This window comes from Rattus rattus, chromosome 3 (genome assembly GCF_011064425.1).
Source record: "Rattus rattus isolate New Zealand chromosome 3, Rrattus_CSIRO_v1, whole genome shotgun sequence".
Classification (NCBI taxonomy): Eukaryota; Metazoa; Chordata; class Mammalia; order Rodentia; family Muridae; genus Rattus; species Rattus rattus.
This window is the reverse complement of record NC_046156.1, coordinates 38517049-38539035: the sequence shown is the minus strand read 5'-3', so window position 1 is coordinate 38539035 and position 21987 is coordinate 38517049. Positions and strand designations below refer to the sequence as shown.

Genomic DNA, 21987 nt, shown 5'->3' with positions numbered 1-21987 from the left:
GGGTCAAGTATTCACTCAGTGCACATCCTAATGACGCCAGTGACAGGGACTCAGTTCCGGGAACACACATGATAGGAGGGAGCCAATTCCTGCCGGTTGCTCTCTGACCTCCGCTGTGTAGAGTCACGGCAAGCAGGCTTACCCCGCAGAAATGCAAATGAATAAGTGAATGGATGAATGAATAAAATGCTATTTCTTAGCCAGACCAACCATTAAAGTAAAAACAAGGGGAAAAGTAATTTGAGATCAGCAAGCTAGTTCTAAGTGTGAAGAATTAAAACAGAGGGCCTGAAAAACAGCTCACCAGGTTAAGACATTTGTCACCAAGTCTGTCAACCTGACCTCAATCCCCAGGAAGGAAAAAACTAACGCCTGCAAGCTGTCCTCTGACCGCCCCAGTGCACTGTGGCACAAGCTCACCCCCTGCTACATATTACACAAACACACACTAAAGAAATACATGCAATTAAAATTTCAAGTCCATCTAGGCAAAGGAGGTGCACACCTTTAATCTCAGTGCCTGGGAGGCAGAAGCAGGCAGATTTCTGAGTTCAAAGCCAGCCTGGACTACAGATGGAGTTTTAGGACAGCCAAGGCTACACAGAGAAACCCTGTCTCAAAACAAACAACAATAACAAAAATTCAAATTCAAATAGAATTTGCTTTAATAAAAGGAAATCTTTCCATAGTGAGATACAATGATTAAATAGCTTGTCCCTCCTCCCCCTTTCCCTCCTCCTCCCCTCCCTCCTTCCCGTTCTCTGTAAAAGAAGGTTTTCCTTGTAGGAGCTTTAGGAAATACAGCTATGTATTTCTGCTCTGGAAACCACATTTGGTTCTGGCACTGCACTTTTAAAGGACCATTGACAAAGTGGAACTTGTTCACTAAATGACCCAGATGGTAAAGGAATATGAAACCAAGTTATATGAGAAACAGTGGAAGACGTAAGGAGATTTAGCCCAAAGGAAAGATTGACCAGAAAGCATCATAGCCACAGTGTTCACTGGATCCTGTTCTGTATGTTGGAGCCTTCTGAACAAGGGCTATGGTGGGGGAAATGCAGCAAGGAGATCTAAACGAACAATCCACAGCCAGGCCAAGATAAAATGCATGCTAAACTGTGCTCCTGGGTTAGCTAACAGACCATCAGCTCCTGCTCTCAGCGTACTCCATGGGCCCTCCAAGCCCTCCTATGGTACTAACCTGTCTTCCTGATTAGCCTTAAGGGTTATGATGGTCACATATGTTGATGCAAAAGAAATCATGATTTTGGAGCATGGATTTCAAATCATTGGAAATAGGATCAAACATATCTTTACAAAGTAAGAGCTTTATAATCAATTCACCACCACCTTTTTTTTTTTTTTTTTTTTTTTTTGGGTCGGTCTCTCTCTCTCTCTCTCTCTCTCTCTCTCTCTCTCTCTCTCTTTCTCTCTCTCTCTCATCCTGAATCGCCAGGACCCCCTCAAACTCACAGAGCCCCACCCGCCTCTGCATACCAAAGGCTGGGATCAAAGTGCATGGGCTCCCGTGCCTGGAAGAAGGAATTGCTGCCTTTCACCCGAGAGAGGCTCCCCCTTGTCATCACAACTCACCAAGGCCTGCCTAGATCTGAGCTATTCAGCGGATCTGTGCATGTCCTGGTCTCTGTACTTTTGCTTGCGTGTTTCTTCATAAGCCTGTGATCTCAGTTAGACTTTGATTTTCTAAACTAGAGGTTGGTTACACAGGCTTCGGAGTCGGTGGCTGGAGCTTAAATCTCTCGATTTAATAGTCCCATGGTCTTGGGTAAAGTCCTTAATCTCCTCTGGAGCCCCAGTCTTCTTATCTGTAAAATGGGAATAATATTAACCACCTCATAAAGATATTGAGGATTAAATACAGAACTTCAAAGGTTTAAAGCAATGGCTTGCAATGTTATCCAGGGTCATAGCTTGTGTGCACACCCACACCCACAGTATGCAGTGCAGTAACAATCTGTATGTCCCCATTCAGCCTAGATCAAAAGCTAGTTCCCTACTTTTAAAATCTTTTTTTTTTAGATTCCTCAAGTGCTGCTTACAATAGAAAACTGAATCCTCCATTTTAAAAACAACAAAAAAAAAAAAAAACAAAAAAACTTCCATAGTTAATGCTCAGCTAAGCATTGAGATCCTGACATTTAATCTCCGTCAACTGGAACGCCCTGATTTCACTGTTTTCAGCTAGTAAATGTCACTCCCAACGCTGTTGCTTGCACTCACACTTGAGCGCTTTCTTCTGCACTGGGTACAGTATGTCAGAGAATTGTTTGTGCACCACTTGGGGGTTGGGGAGGCAGTCAGCTAAGCCCGGCCTTTAAACAGGGCAGAAAAACTGCTGGAAAGGCAGAGACAACCCTGTTTTCATATGATATTTGTGATACACAGTTCCGAGTTCTACTCAACAGTCTTTCAAAACAGCTGCATTAGCTCCGTGACTGTGGGTCCTGCTGGACTCACAGATGTTTGCCAGCCAAACAGACTCTGCTGTGCCTTCCCGGCTGGAGGCTGCTAGTGAAGAAGATACCTTAAAGCTCAAACTAACCCTTTGCTGTGGGAGGAGCTGTCTCCTGCCCTAACTTTTCCACTAGTATGTTGGCTTCCGGTAACTTCATCTTTTTTGTGTATTTGCTTAGTTCTAATTTTGCTTTGTTTTGCTTTTTGAAACAGGAACCCCCTCCCCCATGTAGCCCAGGCTAGCCTACAACTTAACGGTTCCTCTGCTCAGCCTCCTGAGTGCTGGGATTACAAACCACAATTTCTGACACTTTTTTGGGTTGAGGAGAAGGCTCACCTGTCATCATTTTGACGAAATAGACAATGGTTTTGTGGCTATTTTCCTTGCAAGCAGTTGGCTTCTATTCCTGTAACTATCTCTCTCTGTATCCCTCCGTGTGTGTGTGTCTGTGTGTCTGTGTGTGTCTGTGTCTGTGTGTGTCTGTGTGTGCGTGCGCGCGTGTTCCCTCTTTTGCCTTTGTCTCCTAGGATTTATTTGTATGTTCTTCTTTCTGCTGCCTCCTCCCTACCCTCTCATGGGCCTCCGCCTCCTCTCCTAGTGCTCGGGTCCCTTGCCTCACCTTGTTTGCTCCTCCATCCTCGTGCCCTGCTTCATCCCTTTCCCCTCCCCGTCTGCTGCATGCTGCTGCTGGGTCACTTAGCTGCTTGCTCACAGCTTCCCGCAGCTCCCGAGTTCCTAGAGCGGAAGTCAGCATGGGCATGGTGTGGCCAACAGCGACAGACGTGCCGAACTCAGCCTTCACCACTGTCGGGGGTAGAAGCAAAGGCCTAAACATGCATGTGTTTTTAAGGCAGTTGATGCCCGGCCAGCCAGTGTTTCCAATTTCCTGGCAACCCATTTGAAGCTCAGAAATAGAACTCATACAAGAACCACTCAAGTGGAATTTTAGAAAATCAGGAACTTTTCCATTACACGTGAATTCAAGTCCCTTTCCTGCTACTGATTAACTACATGAGCTTTGACAAATTCATTCATTCATTTAGCAAATACTGAGTGAATATGTATATTTGTGCCTTGTGTTTAGCTCTCAAGGACTCCTCCTCCCCCTGTATTCACAGTGAATTCAGATAGAAGATACAGGAGTAGAGATGTGGCTTAGTGGGAGGGTGTTTGCCTGGCATTCACTTGCACTGGAAAAAAAAAAATTCTAGGAGTAAGGTGCAGAGATCAAATGATTAGCTTTATCAGCTAACACAGAAAGCCTGACCAGAGGATACAGCCTTTCAGGCTCACTGTATCCAAGTTAGATCGTAGAGCTTCTTGGTGTGCCCGCCCTGGGTCTGTTCTCTATTGACACCCTGGTCAAGTGTAGAGGAAGGAAGGATGGATGGATGGATGTTAGACAGACAGACAACAAGCTCAGTTTGGAAAAGAAGAAAGGAAGGAAGGAAGAAAACTTGTGGGCTGGCCTAGCTGACCGACCAGCCTCGGCCTGCTCTGACCAGGGAGGCTCCTCCCCCGCCCTGCCCTGCCCCAGTGTGGGGAACAGAGCTGGAACACTAAGAGGTGCCGCTATTAATGCTATCTCTCCCGAGATCTGGGGAGTTCTTTCTGCTCTAGTGAAACAGGGACTGAACTTTATACTTGACCACTGGTTGCCATAGTAAACAATTCGAAGAGTGCTTGTCTGCTCCCTCACCTGGAAAATGCAGATACACACACAGTCCTCCAGCCGTGCAAATGAGGCACTATTTACAAAGAGCATGAGAGAGGTGGACTTCAGTCAACCGCTCTGAGCTAGGAGTGGCATTCAGTAGGCACAGTATCTCTCTGTCTCTTTCTGAACCTCTCATTTGGTCATTTTTCTCCTTCTGCTATTTTTGTTTTGTTTCTTTAATCTACAAGTCCTGGTCCTAAAGCTTTTGATTTCCAGTGTGCACAGCTTGAATTACTTCATCCTGGCTAACTCATTGCTAATCCAGTGTATGGGTTTCAAAATGCATTAATTTGGACAAGAAGGCCCTGGGAACTCAAGTATACTTTAGAATTATGGAACTGGTTTACCTGATGTCAGCAGGTCACCATCTAGAGTGTGTGGCCACAAGCAGGCTGCATTATGGAGAATGTAGTTCTCTATTGCTTGCACTCAGTGTTGATGTGTTTATAAAAAAGATAAAGAGAGGGGGGATTATGTTCTGCGCACCCATGCTGAGGCATCCCTTTCCCAGAGGGACCAGCCTTATGGATACAGTATAGAGTTTATTCAGGACATGGGGAGGGGAGTTAACAGGGTAGTAGGGGCAGAGAGGGGGAGGAGAGGGGGGAGAGAGAGAGAAGAAGAAGAAGAGAAGGAGGAAGAGGAAGAAGAGGAAGGAGAGGAAGAGGAGGAAGAGGAAGAAGGGGGGGGAGAGGAGTAGAAACCGGCCATGAGCACAGCACGTGGAGAGAGAGGGGGGAAGGGAATGGGGAGAGAAAGGACAAAGGGAGAAGAGGGTAAGAGCAGGAGAGTGAGAAGGGGGCAAGCAGCCCCTTTTATAGTGTCAGGCATACCTGGCTGTGGAGTGGAGCTTAGACAGAATGCTAACAAGTGTCATTACACTACCCGGAACAATACTCTACTAAGAGAGAATAATCCCAGGGAGTCTTGAAACTGCAACCATGTAAAGCACTGAGGTACGTATTGAGTTTTTGGAAAGGACTTTTCATCCGGGTGTCTGGTCAGCCAGAAGCCATAGAACATAAACAATGACATGAGTAAGTTGCATCTAAGGTAAACACACATCAGAGAAATGAAATATGAAACAGAAGGGAGCGATGCACCTCTGGCAGGAGGCCTGCTTGAGTCAGGTGAGAGGAACAGGCCACATCCGGTAGGGGCAAGAGAAATCCAGAGCAAGGAAGACCACACTGAGGAAGCTGTCAGAGCAGAATCAGGAGGTTTAGGTATGAAGAGAAAAGGGAGAACCAAATTAAGGTAGGACAGCTATTTTTTTATTTTGATTTATTTTGATTTCGTGAGCATTGGCGTTTTGCTTGTACATACATCTGTGTGAAGGTGTCAGATCCTCTGGAACTGGAGTACAGACAGTTGTGATCTGCCGTGTGGGTGCTGGGAACTGAACCCTGATCCTCCGGAAGACCAACCAGTGCTCTCAACCACTAAGCTATTTCTCCAGCCCGGTAGGGCAGCTATTAAGATACGATTTCATATGACTTGGCTGCCCGAGCCCTATTCCTGAAGGCTCAGAATCACCTTAGAGAGCGGATCCCAGGAGGGACCACCATAGCTGACGAGACAGGGCCTTGCCAGGAGTCAAACTACAGAGACTCCCCTCAGGATGAAGCCCTCCACACACATTTGCCAGTTGAGAGGCAGAAGAAGGGGACATAATAAAAACAAGTCAGTGTGTGTGGGGACACTTGGGGGGGCACATGCTTTCAAGAATGCCAGAATATAACAAATTCTCTGTCTCCTGCATAATTATATCTAAATATTCAAATAAAGTGCCTGAAGTCTCATTTTACTTAAAAAGAAAAAAAATCTAACAAACCCACATACCTCATGGGATACTAAGCCAGACATTTGTTTTGTGAACTGAAGTCTGTTTTGTTTGTTTTGTTTTAACTGCCGTCTTTTGCTTTAAAAGTTGCCTAGGATGGAGGGAATTCGGTCTCTGGAATGGGCTGCCTTGTGGTTTATTTTTATAGGATGTTATTAGGAGTTTCAGATTTTGAAACAGCAATCTAAAAGCAGTGATCAAGGAAAGGAGAGTATGTGCTGTTTCTTGCAGGGTAGAAAAAGGAGTCGGTTTTGGGGCTTTAGAACAGTTAGTACTGTTCCTCCTTCCCTCGTTCCTGTGTTCCTAAGTGCTTAAGCGATCAGTGTTGTTCATTAACTCTTTCCTAGCTAGTGTTTAGAAGAGTTTCTGCATTCGACTGACCTTTGTGTGCTGCATAGGCCTGGCCTGTGGACTTCAGGAATCCTCTCAGCTCCGCCTCCCATTCCTACCTCCTGAAGATACAAACTCAGGTCCTCATGTTTGTGAGGCAAGCACTTTCACTGAGCCAACTCCCCAGCCTCCATTTCAGCCTTTAAAGAGTGTCCAGAATGGACATAGGTGTTTACCTAACGGCTTGTTATAGAAGCTTCGGTTCATGTCTGGGAAGGTGCTCGCCGTACAAAGCCTTTGCTTCTGCCCAGGTATTGTGATTTTAAACTGGCCAGCATCTGCAGAGTGAGTGAGCATTTTCTCTGCAGGTCCCCTTGAAACGTCTGCGGCCTGCTCCATGCAGAGAAGCATGTGCTATGGACTGAATACGCACCAATGGGCAGAGTTCCCCGGAGGCTGATTTATTGTCCCAGGCTCGAGGGCCAAGGAAAGTACCAGGTACCATGATGATACTGTACACATTTTAATTCACGTGGTCCCCACAACAATTCTGTGAGGTAGTCACCTGCCATTCTTACCCCATTGGGTAAATAAGGAAGCTGGGGCATAGAAAGAAGTTGAACTTAGCCCGGAGTTTGACAGCTAGGTAGCAGAGACAAGACAGAAACTCAGGTAGCTCAAGGCTGCAGCCTTCAGATCCTGATCATTCAGCCCTGCTGACCCTCTCCTCCCGCACAAATTCCACAAGAAACCACAACTGAAAGCGAAGGGCTGGTTGCAGGAAGAGTTGCCACACAGACACTAGCACCCCAGCTTATAGTTAATGTTGAATTTAAAGTCCATGTCTGTCGAGCTCACGGTGCCTTGCTTCTGTCCCCTCTCGTGCCGTCCAGTCCCGCTGCCATCACTTCCTGCACCCAGAGGGAGCCTGCTTCTGTTTCCAGACCCCGCTCTGTTTCAAAACTTCACTCCATGGTGGGCTGCCAGGAAAGGCTGAATGGGGTTGGACAGCCATGGAGGTAGGAACCGTGAACAACAATGGGCAAGCGGATTGAAGGCTGCATGGCACTAACTCTCCCTGGAAACGCTCTGCCACTCAGGAAGTGTGATTTAATCCTGGTTAAGATCGTTCCATTTTATACCCTAAGGGACTGTCTAAATCTCATAGAAGACTTTTAAGTCTTACCCTGAGAAATCCTACCAGTAAGCAGCTGAGTGAACATTGTCAGCCCTCTCAGCGGAACCACACAAACGTAGGGGTTCTTGTGTATTATTATTGTCTCTACCCCCGTTTTCCCTCACAAGCTGCTTAAAGAGAACCTGAGAAGCCACTGCTGAGCGGAAGATGCCTGGACTGTGGCCCAGTGGTGCCTCTGCTGGCCTGGAGGGAGGAGGGAGACTAATTCAATCAACAAAGGCCCCGTGGAGCTGGAAAGAACAGCGTACGCCACAGGACCTGTCCTCCAAGCTCACAGACCCATCTTTTTTAGCCGTGAGGCAGCTGCAGGCAGAGAAACTGCAGAACAGAGTGTACATGTGGGACTTGCAGCAGCGAAGAGAAGGTTAGGCTTCGTCCAGTTAATCTGCACTGTGCCCCGGTGGGAGAGGGCTGCTTGACATGCTCTTCCACTGGTCGGCAGAGACAGGGGAAGTGACAGCTTCACGTCACACGGCCACACAGGCGGGAAGGAAACAGTTGACTCCGAAGTGTCCTCACCTCTCTCCTCCCTAGCATATCAACTGGGAGCTCCATATACGAATTAGGAACCCTAGAGAGTTCTCACAGTGGCTGGGAATCTCTTTTTAAAGAAACCTTGGCATTTGGTCAGCCAAGTGCTTTGCCAAATTACTTGTTGGATTCATTTAAACCTGCTGCCCATGCCCATAAAGTCTGCTCTGACAGGGCCTCACTCTGTGCTGAGAGATTGAACGGCCCACCTCAGAGAGGCTCTCGCCATTGTGTCCCCAAAATCCAAGGCTGTGATGCCAAGCGTGGGCCGCAAACCCCCTCCCACATGCTCTTAGACGGGACGGGATAAGACATCAGGAACTACGCTGAGCAGTTGAATGGCTGAGAAGAACGGGATACCCCGTCTTTTTAATGAAAGCCATCTTCACATCCTGTCTGTCCGTGTTCTCTGAAAGCCATCACCTTTCCAAAAGCATTGTGGGTAATTATGGAGCAAGCTTTGAGGTCTTAGGATAAGTGTCTCCTCCAGGAGTCCTTGCTTTGTAAGAGGCAGCTGAATCTACCTGTCATGGAAAAAGGTTTCTGGCTGAACTGTCTCTGTTGTTGAATATGCAGGGTGTTCAGCTAAGCTGTCTGCCTCCATGGTGGGGCCCTCTGTACCCAACTGTGGTAGTTGGAATGATTGGTGTCCCTCATAGTCTCCAACTCGGAATGAATGCCTGGTTCCCAGTAGGTGTCACTGTGGAAGGCTTAGGATGTGTGGCTTTTCTAGAGGGCGTATGTCCTTGAGGACAGGTTCTGAGGCCTTCTGTGTTAGCTACTTGAGTTAGCTCTCCCTGCTTCGTGTTTGTGGTCCGAGATGTAAGTTCTCAGCTGTCGCTACTACCACGTCAGCCTCCTGCTGCTGTCCCTACTGCCACGTCTGCCTCCCGCTGCCATGACTCCCTGCCATGAGGGATCTCTGCCCCTGGGTAAACCCTTCCGTCTGAAGTTGCCTTGATCATGGTGTCCTGTCACAGCAATAGAAAAGTGAACTAATTGACCACCGTGCTTCTCTTGCTACTCTCCCTTTAGCACACACAGACCCACTTATAAGAGCGAATGTAGCCTTCAGTGCCTCTTCCAAGAGAGTAGAAATTTCCAAGTGCTGATTTATGCCAAATCAGCTGGCTGAAAGTATATATTCCCGGCCTTAGACTTAAGGATTCTGATCTAGAGAGACTTCACATTTAAATAAGAATCTCTGGAGGAATATGGTTTGGAGGCTTCAGAACCACTAGAATTGTTTTCGTTTCCTTTTTTTGGGGGGGGGGTGTTGTTTGGTTGATTGGTTGGTTTTCTGTTTGTTTGTTTTGTTTTTAATTTTCAAGACAGGGGTGGGAGGGAGGGTGTTGTTTGGTTGATTGGTTGGTTTTTGTTTGTTTGTCTGTTTGTTTTTAATTTTCAAGACAGGGTTTCTCCATGTAGCCTTGGCTGTCCTGGAACTTGCTCTGTAGACCAGGCTGGCCTCTAACTCAGCGATCCACCTACTTCTGCCCCCCCCCCCGAGTGCTAGGAGTAAAGGTGTATGCTACCACAGCCTAGCTAGAATTGCTTTTCTGCTTGGTGGTGCTGGGGGGGGGGGTTGTCTCTGAGTAGTGATCAACTATTCGAACCCCTCAGATCCTAATGATGCTCCTACTTTAAATCATTAGTGCAGCCAGGCAAACTTAGCATCGTCAGATGAGCTTAAAGTCTGTAGTAACCTCAGAGAAACTGCTAAGCTACTAACAGCATCCATGTTCCATGGCTCGGATGCTGGGAATCACATGGGCAATGTTGAGAAGAAAAAGAGTTCTGAGACCCCAAACACACAGAGGGTGAATAAAGTGTGTTCTTTAGAAGATGGTAGCAATTCCTTCAAGGTGTGACTTTGATTCAAGTACTGTGTTGTTGAGTCAACTAGAGCACAGCTGCTTGATACAGGTCAGTTGGTTGAATTCTCTTTTCTGTACCTTGCCCTCCAGTGCTTCCTCTCTCTCTCTCTCTCTCTCTCTCTCTCTCTCTCTCTCTCTCTCTCTCTCTCTCTCTCTCTCTCTCTCCAGTGTTCTTATGTATCCTTTTGTCTTAGAATTAAGAAATCTAATCTCCCTCTTTTGTATCTATCCAGTACAAAATTAGCTCTCTCTCTTTCTCTCTCTCTCCCTCTCTCTTTCTCTCTCTCATCAGTGTTCTTATGTATCCTTTTGTCTTAGAATTAAGAAATCTAATATCGCTCTATTGTATAGAATTAGCTTGCACGTAGGCTATTTAAGGAAAACTGCAGCTGATTTTTATTCCAGCAAAATAGAAATGTAATACACAGGAATGTTTTAAAATGGGGAACCGTCATGGGGAAGACATCACTGACCTGCATATGAGGGGTCCTCAACAGAAGCCAGGAGTTGCCTAGTTACTTTGAACTCAAGCCAGTTCTTCCTGTTTCGAAGGTATTCTGTTTTCATTTGTGAAATGCTACCCACTGCGTTGTTTGCTGTGCAGAAAGGTGTTACTGCTTGTTGTGGTTGATCTTCACTGTCCGCTGACCTTGATTGGGAAAGGCCTGGGAGTGTGGGTGCAAACCTCTGTACTCGGTTCTGAGAGTGTCTGCAGAGACAGTGAAGACTGAGGAGGCTGATCCAGTGACTGGGTTACTACCTCACTAGGTAATCATGTGGTGGCTTTATTGGGAGTGAATACAAAGCAGGAGGTAGGGCCATTGTCAAAGGAAGTGGGTTGCTGAGGAGTGCCCTGTAAGGCCTTGCGTGCCCCAGCCCCTCACTCAGCTCCCTCTTCTGTGCCAGTAGAAAGTGCTGTGCTCTGGCATATGGTCCCTGCCATGAGTGAGTGGACCCTTTGGAACCACGAGGAAAACAAACCCTTCCTCCTTTCAGTTGTTTCTCACAACTGCAAAAGTAGCCAACCGACCAGTCATTCTAACTGCAGTAGCATCTCTGGGCCACCACGGATCTCTGTTCAAGTGCTAATCCTTTCACAGCAGTTGCCAGACTTCCATCTTCAATAGCCGTTCACTGATACTTCACCCTGGCACTGCCTTCTCTTCACCCTGCTTCCAGCTACTGTGGGATTTGGTTGACAGGCCTAAGGTGGACCAACGTGAGCGGAGATGAACCCGGACTTTGCCTTCGTGTCTTGGAGTCTCAGCCCATTCATGGATGAGCTGTGTGATTAGTGCGCTTGTCCATGAATTCCTCTGTCCTTTCTGCTTTTTTTCTAAAACTTGAAAATAACCTCACAGAGCATTGTAAGATGCAAATGAAGTTCAGGGCCCTCTCCCACCCAAAGTTTCACTTTTTGAAATTTCAATACTCATGATAAGCTACAGTCTGAAAATATTAAATTTAAAATTCTAAAAGTACAAAATATATAAGGTTTAAATTGTTCACCGTCTTGAGTAGGGTGAGAAGTTTTGGCTTTCTCGCCCCTGTCCCTCCCAGGATGTGACTCTTTCCCTTGTCCAGCATGCATACCCATTCTGTGGATGCTACCTACATCAGCCACGGATAAGCCTTCTTTGTTATCAGATTGACAGTCACAGGATCGTTGTGCTTATGTTTCATTAACCCTTATTTTGTTCAAGAATGACCTTAAAGCTCAAAGGTTGGGATGTTGACAATTTGGGTATGTCAAAGAAAATCTGTAAAGTGCTTCCTGTAAGTGAAATGGTAAAGGTTCTTGATTTAAAGAAAGAGAAAAAATCATATCCTTAAGTTGCCAGGGTCTGCAGTGTAGTTTTATAGTCATTCTATAGATTATAAGTCATTGGCAATCCCATATTCTGTCTATAATCTAGCTTTCCCATGGACGGCATAGGGAAGCATCGTCTCTGTAGAATGGTTTAGTGCACTCACGGCATGAAGCGTCCGCTAAGCATAGATCATATCCCACAGGGAAAGAGGTATTAGTATTGTGTAGGCTGTATGAGTATATTAAAATGGCCAGCAAAGAGTGGATTATATGACCCCCTCCAGCCCTGGCAGGCTGGCATCAGAAAGCCCCACCTAATACAGTGTGAGGAAGGCATAAGGACAAAGGCTGGATCCACCGCCTTTATAGAACTCGTTGAAAACGTTTCAGTGGATTAAAAATACAATGAAAACTAAAAAGACCAAGAAGGCAGGAGCATTTGCCTTTGGTGTGTTCGCACAGAGAACAGAAAACTACAAGACTCTCCTTCCTTAACTGAGAGCAGAAGCTGTACTTTACTGGACGATAAAGCTACCCCATCCCTTTGTTCCTTCTGAGTCTTTATTTTATTCTAGTCCTTGGCTTAGCCAAGCAATTGCAGGAAATTAAACTGGAACAGTGTGGGCACCAATGACCTCTCAGCTCCTTTATCTACTTTATACTCACAGGTGGAGAAAACAGCCTCCAACAAGTCCAAATGTCCAAACCGTGTAGCCTTGGGTCTGGTGATGTTATCATCGTGCTCAGGTCTCTCCAGGCACATATATGTATCTTGTTACTTCTTGTCTACCTGCTGGAATGTAACCTTTGTGAGAACAGGACTCTTGTTCACTAATGCATGCATCCTGAGTGCCAGAGCAAAACCGCCACGTTCCCTTTGCTTAATAAACTATTTCTTGAATGGGTGAACCTGTAAATGGGGAAAGTGAGACATGGAATGGGTAAGACATTATCCCAAGTCACATCTCCATTCAGTAGCCAATCCAGGCCAGCATGATGGCCAAGCCCGAGCTCAGAAGCACCATCTTATTTCACATCTTTTTGAAACAATTAGATATATGATACTTTTACTCATTTACATAGTATAATCTTATAACTTGATATACAGTGTATAAGGACCAAGTATTATAATTTCCATATGCTGGAAAATGATAGCCCAAGCCCTCCTGTAGCTATTTTTAAATAGAGAATTGCTGTCTCCTATAATCATCTTTCCATGCTGTCTTACATCAGAACTAACCTTCCCCCGTAAAACCATGTTTTGTGACATGTTACCCACTCTGCTCCTGCTCTCTCCCTGCCCTCCAGTGACCTCAGTTCTACGCACTCTGTGTAATCGACTTTCTTAGCTTTCACGCATGACTGAGAATAAGCAGTATCTGTCATTCTGTACCTGGTTTACTTTATTTAACATCCTCCAGTTCCATCCATGTTACCACAAATTAGAGGATTTCCTCCTTTTTATGGCTGTCACTCAGCCCCGTAATGGACTGTGGATACACAGTGAGTAGGGAGTTCTGTCTGAGCAGGCTCAGTGATTGGTTATCAGTTTGGGAACCTAACAACTAGACAAGATCGCACAGGCCTGAGAGAGTTTCCAGTAACTCGGTTAAGTTGTGAACAGTGATTGAATTGCCAACTAGGACATGCAAGTAACTCCCTGAGGAGCCCGAACCTTTAAAACATTGGTACAGCAGCTTAGGTAAAGTCTGTGACGTGCTTACCGTTCAACGTAGTTTAAAAGGATATGGACGTCTTATCTGGGTAAAGAGAAATACAAAAGTGACTGAGAGGCAGCAGACGTAGAGCATGAGGTTGGCTCTAACTGAAAACCACAGGTTCCTTTCCCTTCAGTCAGTTCAACTCCATCTCTAAAGTCAGTACAGTAGAAATCAACAAGTATGAATTACACAATGAAAATGAAGGCAGTTGGCCAGGCTGTAGTGGAACACAGACACACAGTGAGCTTAGTTGTGCACGGCAGTGTTGGCTGCAGACCTGGAAGAGACCCTGCGGGTTACAAACTGATTCAAGTGTTTAGGATTTATTTGGTTTTTTCACATTGGTCCTGATATTTAGATGTTCCTGTCTGTTACCACTCAGACAGCTAAACGTAAAAGAGAAGAAATGCAAGGTTCCACGACATGAGCCAAGTGCATGCGTCACCCCATCTGCTACACATCCTCTCCTGCCTGCTGTCCACAGGACTGCACACTGACTGACGGCCCTTCTCAGGCTTCCTCCCAGCCTTGCTGGACACATGTCGTCCATCCTCCCAACAGTGCTACCTTTTGTCCTCCCTGAGTATCTCAGATGCGTCTGTTTCAGCTTTCTCGGGTGTCTGTGTGACTGCTTTTACCCTCCTCATCAGAAGGCCTTTTTCTGATTTTCTCTGTACACCTGGGACACTCGCCACACCCCCTTTTACAGTGGAGTCTCTATTTCTGCCTTCTCCTTCCTGGGCAATGGGCCAGTGCTTGGGCCCTGCCTGAGGAGGCCCAGCTACCACAATGTGCTGTGGAGCTTTGACTCTGCATTCGCTGCTCTCACAGTCTTTGTTCCCTCAGACTAGTTAGCATCCTCCATAGCGAGCCACCCTCTATTCTGACTGACTGCATAAAAAGAACTGAGGGAAATGCTACCGAGAACTCTGAAACTGTGGGGATGTAATGAAGTAGCCACATAAAACAGAGGGATGACATAGGAGCCGAGCAGTGGAGCCAGGCCCCAACCCCATGGGCACAGGGCTGCTTACTGGGGACACTTGCTGCCACCGCTGCTAGACAGAAGATGCTGTGGCTGGGACAGCGGGTGCTGACCTCTGACAGCAGCACCTTTGCGGCAGATTCTTCTCCAGCCACTGGCCCCTAATCAGATGGAGACAGACATCTGACCAAGTTACTAGTCCATCTACCCACTGCAAAAGGGGCCCAGAAGGGGCTATCCTGTGCTATGAAAAATGGAGTTGGCCTGCTACCAGAATCAGATTTTAGAATCGAGATACAACTTTGTTTATTGAAACAGGGCCTCATTATGTAATCCTGGCTGTCCCTGAAACTTGCTATGTAGACCAGGCTGCCCTCGAGCTCACAGAGATAAGATGTGCTTGCCTCTGCCTCCCGAGAGCTGTGATTAAAGGCATGCAGCATCTGGCCTCTCCAGCTACTGTTAACATGGTGACCAGCTTCACTTCCTGTTAAGCTGTAGTGAGCTTCTCTTCCTGTGTCTCCTCATCTCAGAATCCACATGAGCATGCCTGTGCCTGCCACCTCCCTGTCCAACTTTCTGCAGAGTGTAACAGAATTTGATGGAACCTGTGACCTCCAATAGCCCCCTGCCTGAGACAGCTCAGTTTTGACAGAGGGCGCCAGTTCTCTGATTTATCCCTGCTCCTGAGAGCACAACAGAACCATCCCTACAGCTGTGTCCCCAAGGCTCCTGGGCTCCTGATGTCTCTCTAGCTTCCTCCTCTACCAGCAAGGGACTTCAGAAAGTGACTTTCAGGCTCTGCATCTCTGCCTCATCACCTAACAATGAAGCCTTGTGGTCTTCCGGTCTTACCTTCACATGCCCTGGGCTGGATCCACCTAAACCATCTGACTGACGACCAACATGGCACCCCAAAGGTCTCAACTCTGGCTCCAATGTTGGGAGGGGATTCCTGCTGGTCTGAGGTGAAGTTCAAACTAATAAAGTCAAGCATGTCTTTTTATACATGCAGGTGTTATGTTCCAGCCAGTAGGACTTGACCTGTGTACAGAACAGCAAACCTTGATGGCTGTTCTGGGTCCTTGGTGCTTCTACTCATGATTCTGCCTTTATGGCAGGCTGGCCCCTTTCTGTTTCTTAGACATTACGTTTGGTGTGCGGTTCTCACACTTCTGACTTTCACAATGTATTCACCCCTCAAATACACATTGAACACCTAATGGTTGGCACTGCCAGTAGTCAGGGGCTAGATAGAAAGTGAGTCAAAATAAAGGACTATGACGATTAGGGTGTTTTTTATTGCCAGTGACAGAAATGTTATTTAAAACTGACTGAAGCAAAGATAGAACATATCCCCTCACATGCCTGGCAGGTCTAGGGAAAGATCTGGATCCCTTCAGACACAGCTGGATTCATAGATCTTAAACCCTGTCTTCAAAGGAAACCTGACTTGTCTTCATCTCTCAACTCTGCTTGTCTTTGCAGTGGCTTTATTCTCAAGTTCCCCACATGGCAGCAAGCCAGATGTCAAGAGTCCCAGGTCCACACCCATCTGGCTTCCAGACAGTAGACAAAGCACTGCTCTAACCAGGCATGATGGGACTTACCTATAATATCAGCACAGAGAAGGAGTAAGCCATGAGTTTGAGGCTACACTAGGCTATATAGGTTCTAGGCCAGCCAGGACTATATAGCAACACCCTGTCTGAGAAAGGGGGAGGGGACAGGGAGGGAGGAGAGAAGAGAGGAGAAGAGAGGAGAGGAGAGGGAGAGGAGAGGGAGAGGAGAGGAGAGGAGAGGAGAGGAGGAGGAGAGGAGAGGAAAAAGAGAAGACACATTCAGTCAGGAGGCCATCAGATGCTCCAGTCTTGTGACTTCTACTTGTCATGTGTACTTACCCTGAACCAGAGGCATTTGGTAGAAGAATTCGGTGCTCTGGTCAGACTGGATTCAGATGTCCCTTCCTTATAGCTGGCTAGAACATTTCAAGCACTTGAGCTGGGAGCAAAGGATAGACTAGCTCTCCTGAGAAAACGTAAACAGATGTCAGATGTTGGCCAACTTAAAATGAACTCAATGGTAGGTTTTTTAATAGACTTTTTGCTTTGTTTGACTTTTTATTTTGTTTTCTTTTTTTATTTTGTCTTATCTTTTGCCCGTTTGTTTTGATTTTCATTTTTTATAGGGAGTTTTTGTTTCTTGCTTTTGTTTTTGTTTTTTAGGAAGAGAGAAAGAACAGAGTGAGTAGGGAAAGAGATGGAGAATGTCTGGGAGGACTTCTGGGAAGGGACAAACAGAATCAGAATATATTGTGTGAAAGAGAAAAACCTGTGGTGACAGCCATGATGTTAGTCAGCCACATGCCTGTAAGTGTCTGGTTAGGTGTGCACAGTCAAGTTACAGTCCACCACACGGGAGCAGAGAAAAGTCGCTCTCTTTCCATACCCCTTGCTCCCACCTCCTCTTTTCCTTGTAGGCAGCTTTGCTCTGTTGCAGACTATAGACTGCCTTTGAAGTAAGCCAAGAGTCAGCGGCCAGGGCAGGGATGGGAGGGCCCTGAGAACTAGCATTGTCAGCCATTACAGTAAAATTGTTTAACACAAAGCTTCCCAGTGACTTTTTTTTTCAGTGCTTGGAGTAAGTCTCTCTGGTATGCTTTTAGAATAATAAAATCATAATCCACATTTTAAAAGAATTCTAGGCTGCTTCTAGAATTAAAGTCTGTGATTAATTAAAAATGGTTTTCCTTGGGATTATTGTTTTCCCCAATTCCTGTTTACCTCTTGTACCCCAGGCTAGAGGGACTTGGACAACTCAACTCAAAAACTTCTCCCTGGTTAGATCGTGCTCCCCTCTGACTTGCTTATGATTTTGTAGGTTTGCTCTACTTGTGCCTTCTAGAGTAAGGTAGGTGCCTTCAAGGGTGGAGATACAGAACTTCGAGAAGCAAACCAAATAGCTTTAAGTTGAGGTGAATATGTGTGGCTATGTAAGTCATTTCTAAAAAGAACATATGAAACATGTTTTGCATTACTGAAATCCCAGCAAGCTGTGACTTTAGTCTTGTTCTATACCATTTTGAGGAAGATTGAGAAACTAATACAGGAGTTGTTACCAGGACCAATGTGGCAGTGCTTGAGGTCCCTCTTGGTTGCCTTGACTACAGGAGTCTTGTAGACAGAGGCCAAGGAATCAGCTGACCATCCTGTGATGTACAGGGATGGCCCTTCAGCCTTGGGGGTGGGAAGGGGGGCACTTTAAAACCAGGAAAGGAATCAAAGTGAGTTTGTAGGTATCAAACAACCATAGAGGCAAACTGGAGTTTTGAGATTGATTTCCCCATTTTTAAGTTAAGAGGATAACTAAATAAAAATGTAGCCTGAAGCCATATAAGCTCGCTACCACCAATCAAGCGGATTGCCTTCTTATCACTGCAGGCAATACTTAAAGTATTCTACATGTCGTGTTTGGTATGGTCTACAGCCATGGTGAGTGGCTAAGAAATAGTGTGGGTGAGATCTACTGCTGTAGCCCAGTCTCTGGTCTGTCTGCAGCCTATGGACCGCTTCCACCAACCTTAGTCCCATGTCTACACCCTGCTGCTTTGAGGGTCTGTCAATCTAATGGAGATGAAAGGCTGGATCTTGGCTCCACTTAATCACTGCTGACCTGGAAGATAACTTTCTCCATGAAAGACGGAAGATCAATCCCACCCGAGACTAAGCAGAGGTCGAGGAGTGGTGTTTAGGACTCATACTCGCAGGAAGGATGGAGCTTAGCACAAGGACTTTTATCAAGTTCTTGCGAACCTTGCCACGTTTGCCCATAGCCAGGCTGCTCGTCCGTGTGAGAATCCCTATTGCACATTGCACAGGACACTCAACCCTGTGTCTGAGGCTCATCCTTCAGGAAGAGTTGCTGATGTTTTGTGGATATGGTTTTGGAAGGATCACGTGACATTGATGCTAGTAGGCATGTGTAGACAAGCAAAAGCCTCCTGTTTGGTAGCTGTGGAGTACAATGATTTATTGGGTTTTACTAATTGAGTCATTATGAGCATATGACAAAGATTTTGTATTAAATACTTCTTCTCAAGCAATAATAAATTATCTTACTAATAAGTCTATGAAGTAAGATTCCTGTCATTTCTTCAAAGACCAATAAACATTTTTGCAGTTGTTCTGTGATTGGAACTGTTATTTCTCTTGGTTGATTAGTCAGCCAATTTATTTTAAATTGATGGCTTTCTGTTGATAATAGCAGAATTCCAGAAATACTAAAGCCCTTCTATGTTATAGGCACAGGTTCAGTTCTGTTGAGTAAAACAAACAAAAACAAAAACGACAAGAAGTCTTCATTTAGGTGGCAGCCTTCCTTCCAAATGTCCTGTTTGTTGGGTCGGAGCCCCAAAAGATACTGCATCGTAGTCATTGGAAGCATTTTCTTCCACATTAAGAACATACGTAGAAGAAAGAAAACTGAATGGATCATAGTTTGTTTTGTTTTCTGCTTTTCTCTGTACTGTGGGACACTGAAGGTTCACGCAGCTCAGAGAAAGGTAAAATACTCCACACAGCGAGTGCTAAGTAAATCACCAACCGCTGTGGTAGAAGTTTGCCACAGAGCCTGTAGCCCTGCATGGGTGGGTAGAGAGACAGATGTGGGACTTCAGGGCTAGCCAGCCAGTTAACCAAAATGGCGAGCCCCAGATTCGGTGAACGTGCCCGTCTCAAAAAATAAAGTGGAGAACAGAACAAGGAGACTCCTAGTGTCAACCTCTGACCTCTAGCCTCTACATGTACACACATCAGGGAGCATACCCTGACAGAGAGGGAGAGGCCGAGACAGAGAGAGGGATGGAGAAAAGGGGGAGGGAGAGAAGAACAGAGGGATGAAGTTCAGTGATTCACCCCAAGTCACACAGCTGGCAAGCAAGAGAGCCAAGACTTCAAAGCCCCGCATGACTTCTGAGAACATTGCCTTCAGTGCACACTGTCATGACCATGTTCTTAAAAGAAAGACGTAACTGGATTAATAAATCTCTAAGATTAGCGTGTTGCATTCAAAATGGTCGACTGAAGACAGTTTTCTGTATTTTGATGTGGCCTTTTTTTTTTTTTTTTAAGGTGCTGTGTAATGGACCAGGAACATGTGTTCCTATCTGTGTGTCTGCCCTGCTCCTTGGGATCCTCGGGATAAAGAAAGTGATCATTGTCTACGTTGAGAGCATCTGCCGAGTGGAGACTTTGTCCCTGTCTGGGAAGATTCTGTGGCACCTCTCTGATTACTTCATTGTTCAGTGGCCTACTCTTAAGGAGAAGTACCCCAAGTCTGTGTACCTGGGGCGAATTGTTTGACAAATGGCAACCCTAAGTCTTGAGAGCGTCATAATTACTGATAATATCTACTAATCTATCTCTATTGTGAAACTTTTCAAATGCCCAAAGAATTATCAATGGTAAAGAATTTAAAATGTACAAATGACTCAATGAAGAAAGACAAACTTGAGCATATAACGCGCACCAAATAGCTATGTGGTATCTGCACAAGTGTTTAACACTACTCGAAGGTTCTCTCTGGACTCTTACAGCCATGGGTTTTCTTTCCCTTGACCTAAATATAGAGTGTGTATGTTTAGAAACACTTCCTGTTTTACAGCTTTAAATAAAACAAAAGTGTTCTACATTATAAAAAGAAAAGAACAGGATAAGGCAGGTTGGGGGTAGCTGTCGTCATCCTTTCCCACTCTCAGGAGGCGAGGGAGGAGGATCAGGAGTTCTTGGTGTGAGGAACTGGGGACAGGAAAGTGAGGAAAGGGGGAGCTAAAGAACAAGGCATCCCTCGGGTCCTGTTCCGATGCGTCAGGCTTTCATCCTTCTGGGGAAGCATCTCAGAGAGCCATCTCGGCATACAGGAAGCAGTTTGTTAAACTGGTTTCATGAGCATTTATACTCCACAGATTTCTCTTGACTGTAAGCCAGTGACTTTATTTATTCTTCAGTCTGCTTCATGTGTTGTGGGCCTGGATCCAGACTGTATTTTAAAATCTGTTTGGTTAAAATATAATAGCAGCGTCTTCATAATAAAAGCATGATTCTATCGGTCAGGAATCTAAATTTTCAAACATGAAGAAAACATTAATTTTTTTCCAATGGCTGTAATTGTCTCTAGCTTTTTGAGATGGTTGTGCGTGCCTCGTGAAGGGTGCATTCATAAACATTTATACAGTGCTTGCTGTATGCCAGGTATTTAAGCACTCTTCAGTTAACACCTAATTCAATCTGGAAGGACTCAATGACATAGAGACTCTTTACTGTCCCTGTTTTATAGATCACATGACTAGGAAATGACAAAGCCAGACATGAGCCTACTTAGACCCGCTTGAGAGTGGGTCCACTTGCCTAGGTTTGTGGACTATGACATACTTGTGAGGGTCCCCACACTTTGCTTTCAATCTTTGATTTTTTTTTTTTTTTTTTTGTTGTTGTTGTTGTTGCTGCTGCTGCTGCTGCTGCCACCATTTTCTGGTGCTAGAGATTAAGCCACGTGTCTCCTATCATGTTACAAAAATACTTGGCCTCTCAGCTCCACCTTTAGCATCTTACTGATTTTAAATGGGAACTCACACTGTAGCCTCACAAATTATGTAGCTGCTGCGATTTGAGACTGTCCCTGGCAGAATCATGTCTATGACAGAAGTTCCTCAATAGCCAGAAATGTTTGTCTCCTGCCTGTAAGCACTGCCCCCATAGCAGAGTCACAGAAAATGCAAAGACATTCACATTTAGTACTTAAATTTATGGTTTTTTATTTTAAATATTCTGCTGTATCAGTATGATATAAATGTAGTCAAGAAATGAGCAGATATGGGCTGAGATATGGGCTGAGCAGGAAAGGTGACTGTCACCGACCCTACCGCAGAAGTTTAATCCCCAGGACGGTAAATAAAGAGAGAAGTGACTTTGTGAGTTGTCCCTGACCTCCATACACTCGCAGTCCACATACAAGCAAGCAAGCAAGCAAGTGGCAACCTCTCCCCAGAAGAAATGGAAATGAATTAATAAAGATAAGGGTTTATTAAAGAGAGGCATGACCATCTAGATGATGTGAAGTTGATGTGCTGTAAGGCTGACCAGGCCTGCTGGTGAAAGCCTATAGCTGAGCTATTCAGGAAGCTGAGGCAGGAGGATGACAAGTTCCATGTCTGCCTGGAATATAGAGTAATTCAAGGATAGCCCAGGTAATCTAGCAAATTCCTCTTTCAAAATAAAGATGTTTCTTCATGATAGAATTCTAGGCGTGGGTGAGTCCCTAAATTCAACCCCCAGTACCGAAACAATAAGGCTCCCTCCCTGAATTGACCAGCTCATCTGTCACTAGTATCTTTTCTTTGGAACTAGAGACAAGTAACCCTAGACTGTGCATAAACTTACTGTCTATCTTTGGGGCTGTCTTAGACTTGTATGGCTATGAACAGACACCATGACCAATGC

At 45.6% G+C, this 21987-nt stretch overlaps 1 protein-coding gene across 1 annotated transcript in view; it reads left to right on the top strand.

Annotated features, from left to right (window-relative positions):
* Alg14 (ALG14 UDP-N-acetylglucosaminyltransferase subunit) overlaps nt 1–20646 on the top strand; it is a 72544-nt gene extending 51898 nt beyond the window's left edge. The window contains exon 4 of the mRNA XM_032897399.1: nt 19621–20646. Within this exon, the coding sequence (XP_032753290.1) occupies nt 19621–19851 (231 nt within the window). The 3' untranslated portion in view covers nt 19852–20646. The remainder of the gene's footprint in view (nt 1–19620) is intronic.
* Nucleotides 20647–21987: the final 1341 nt, after the last annotated feature.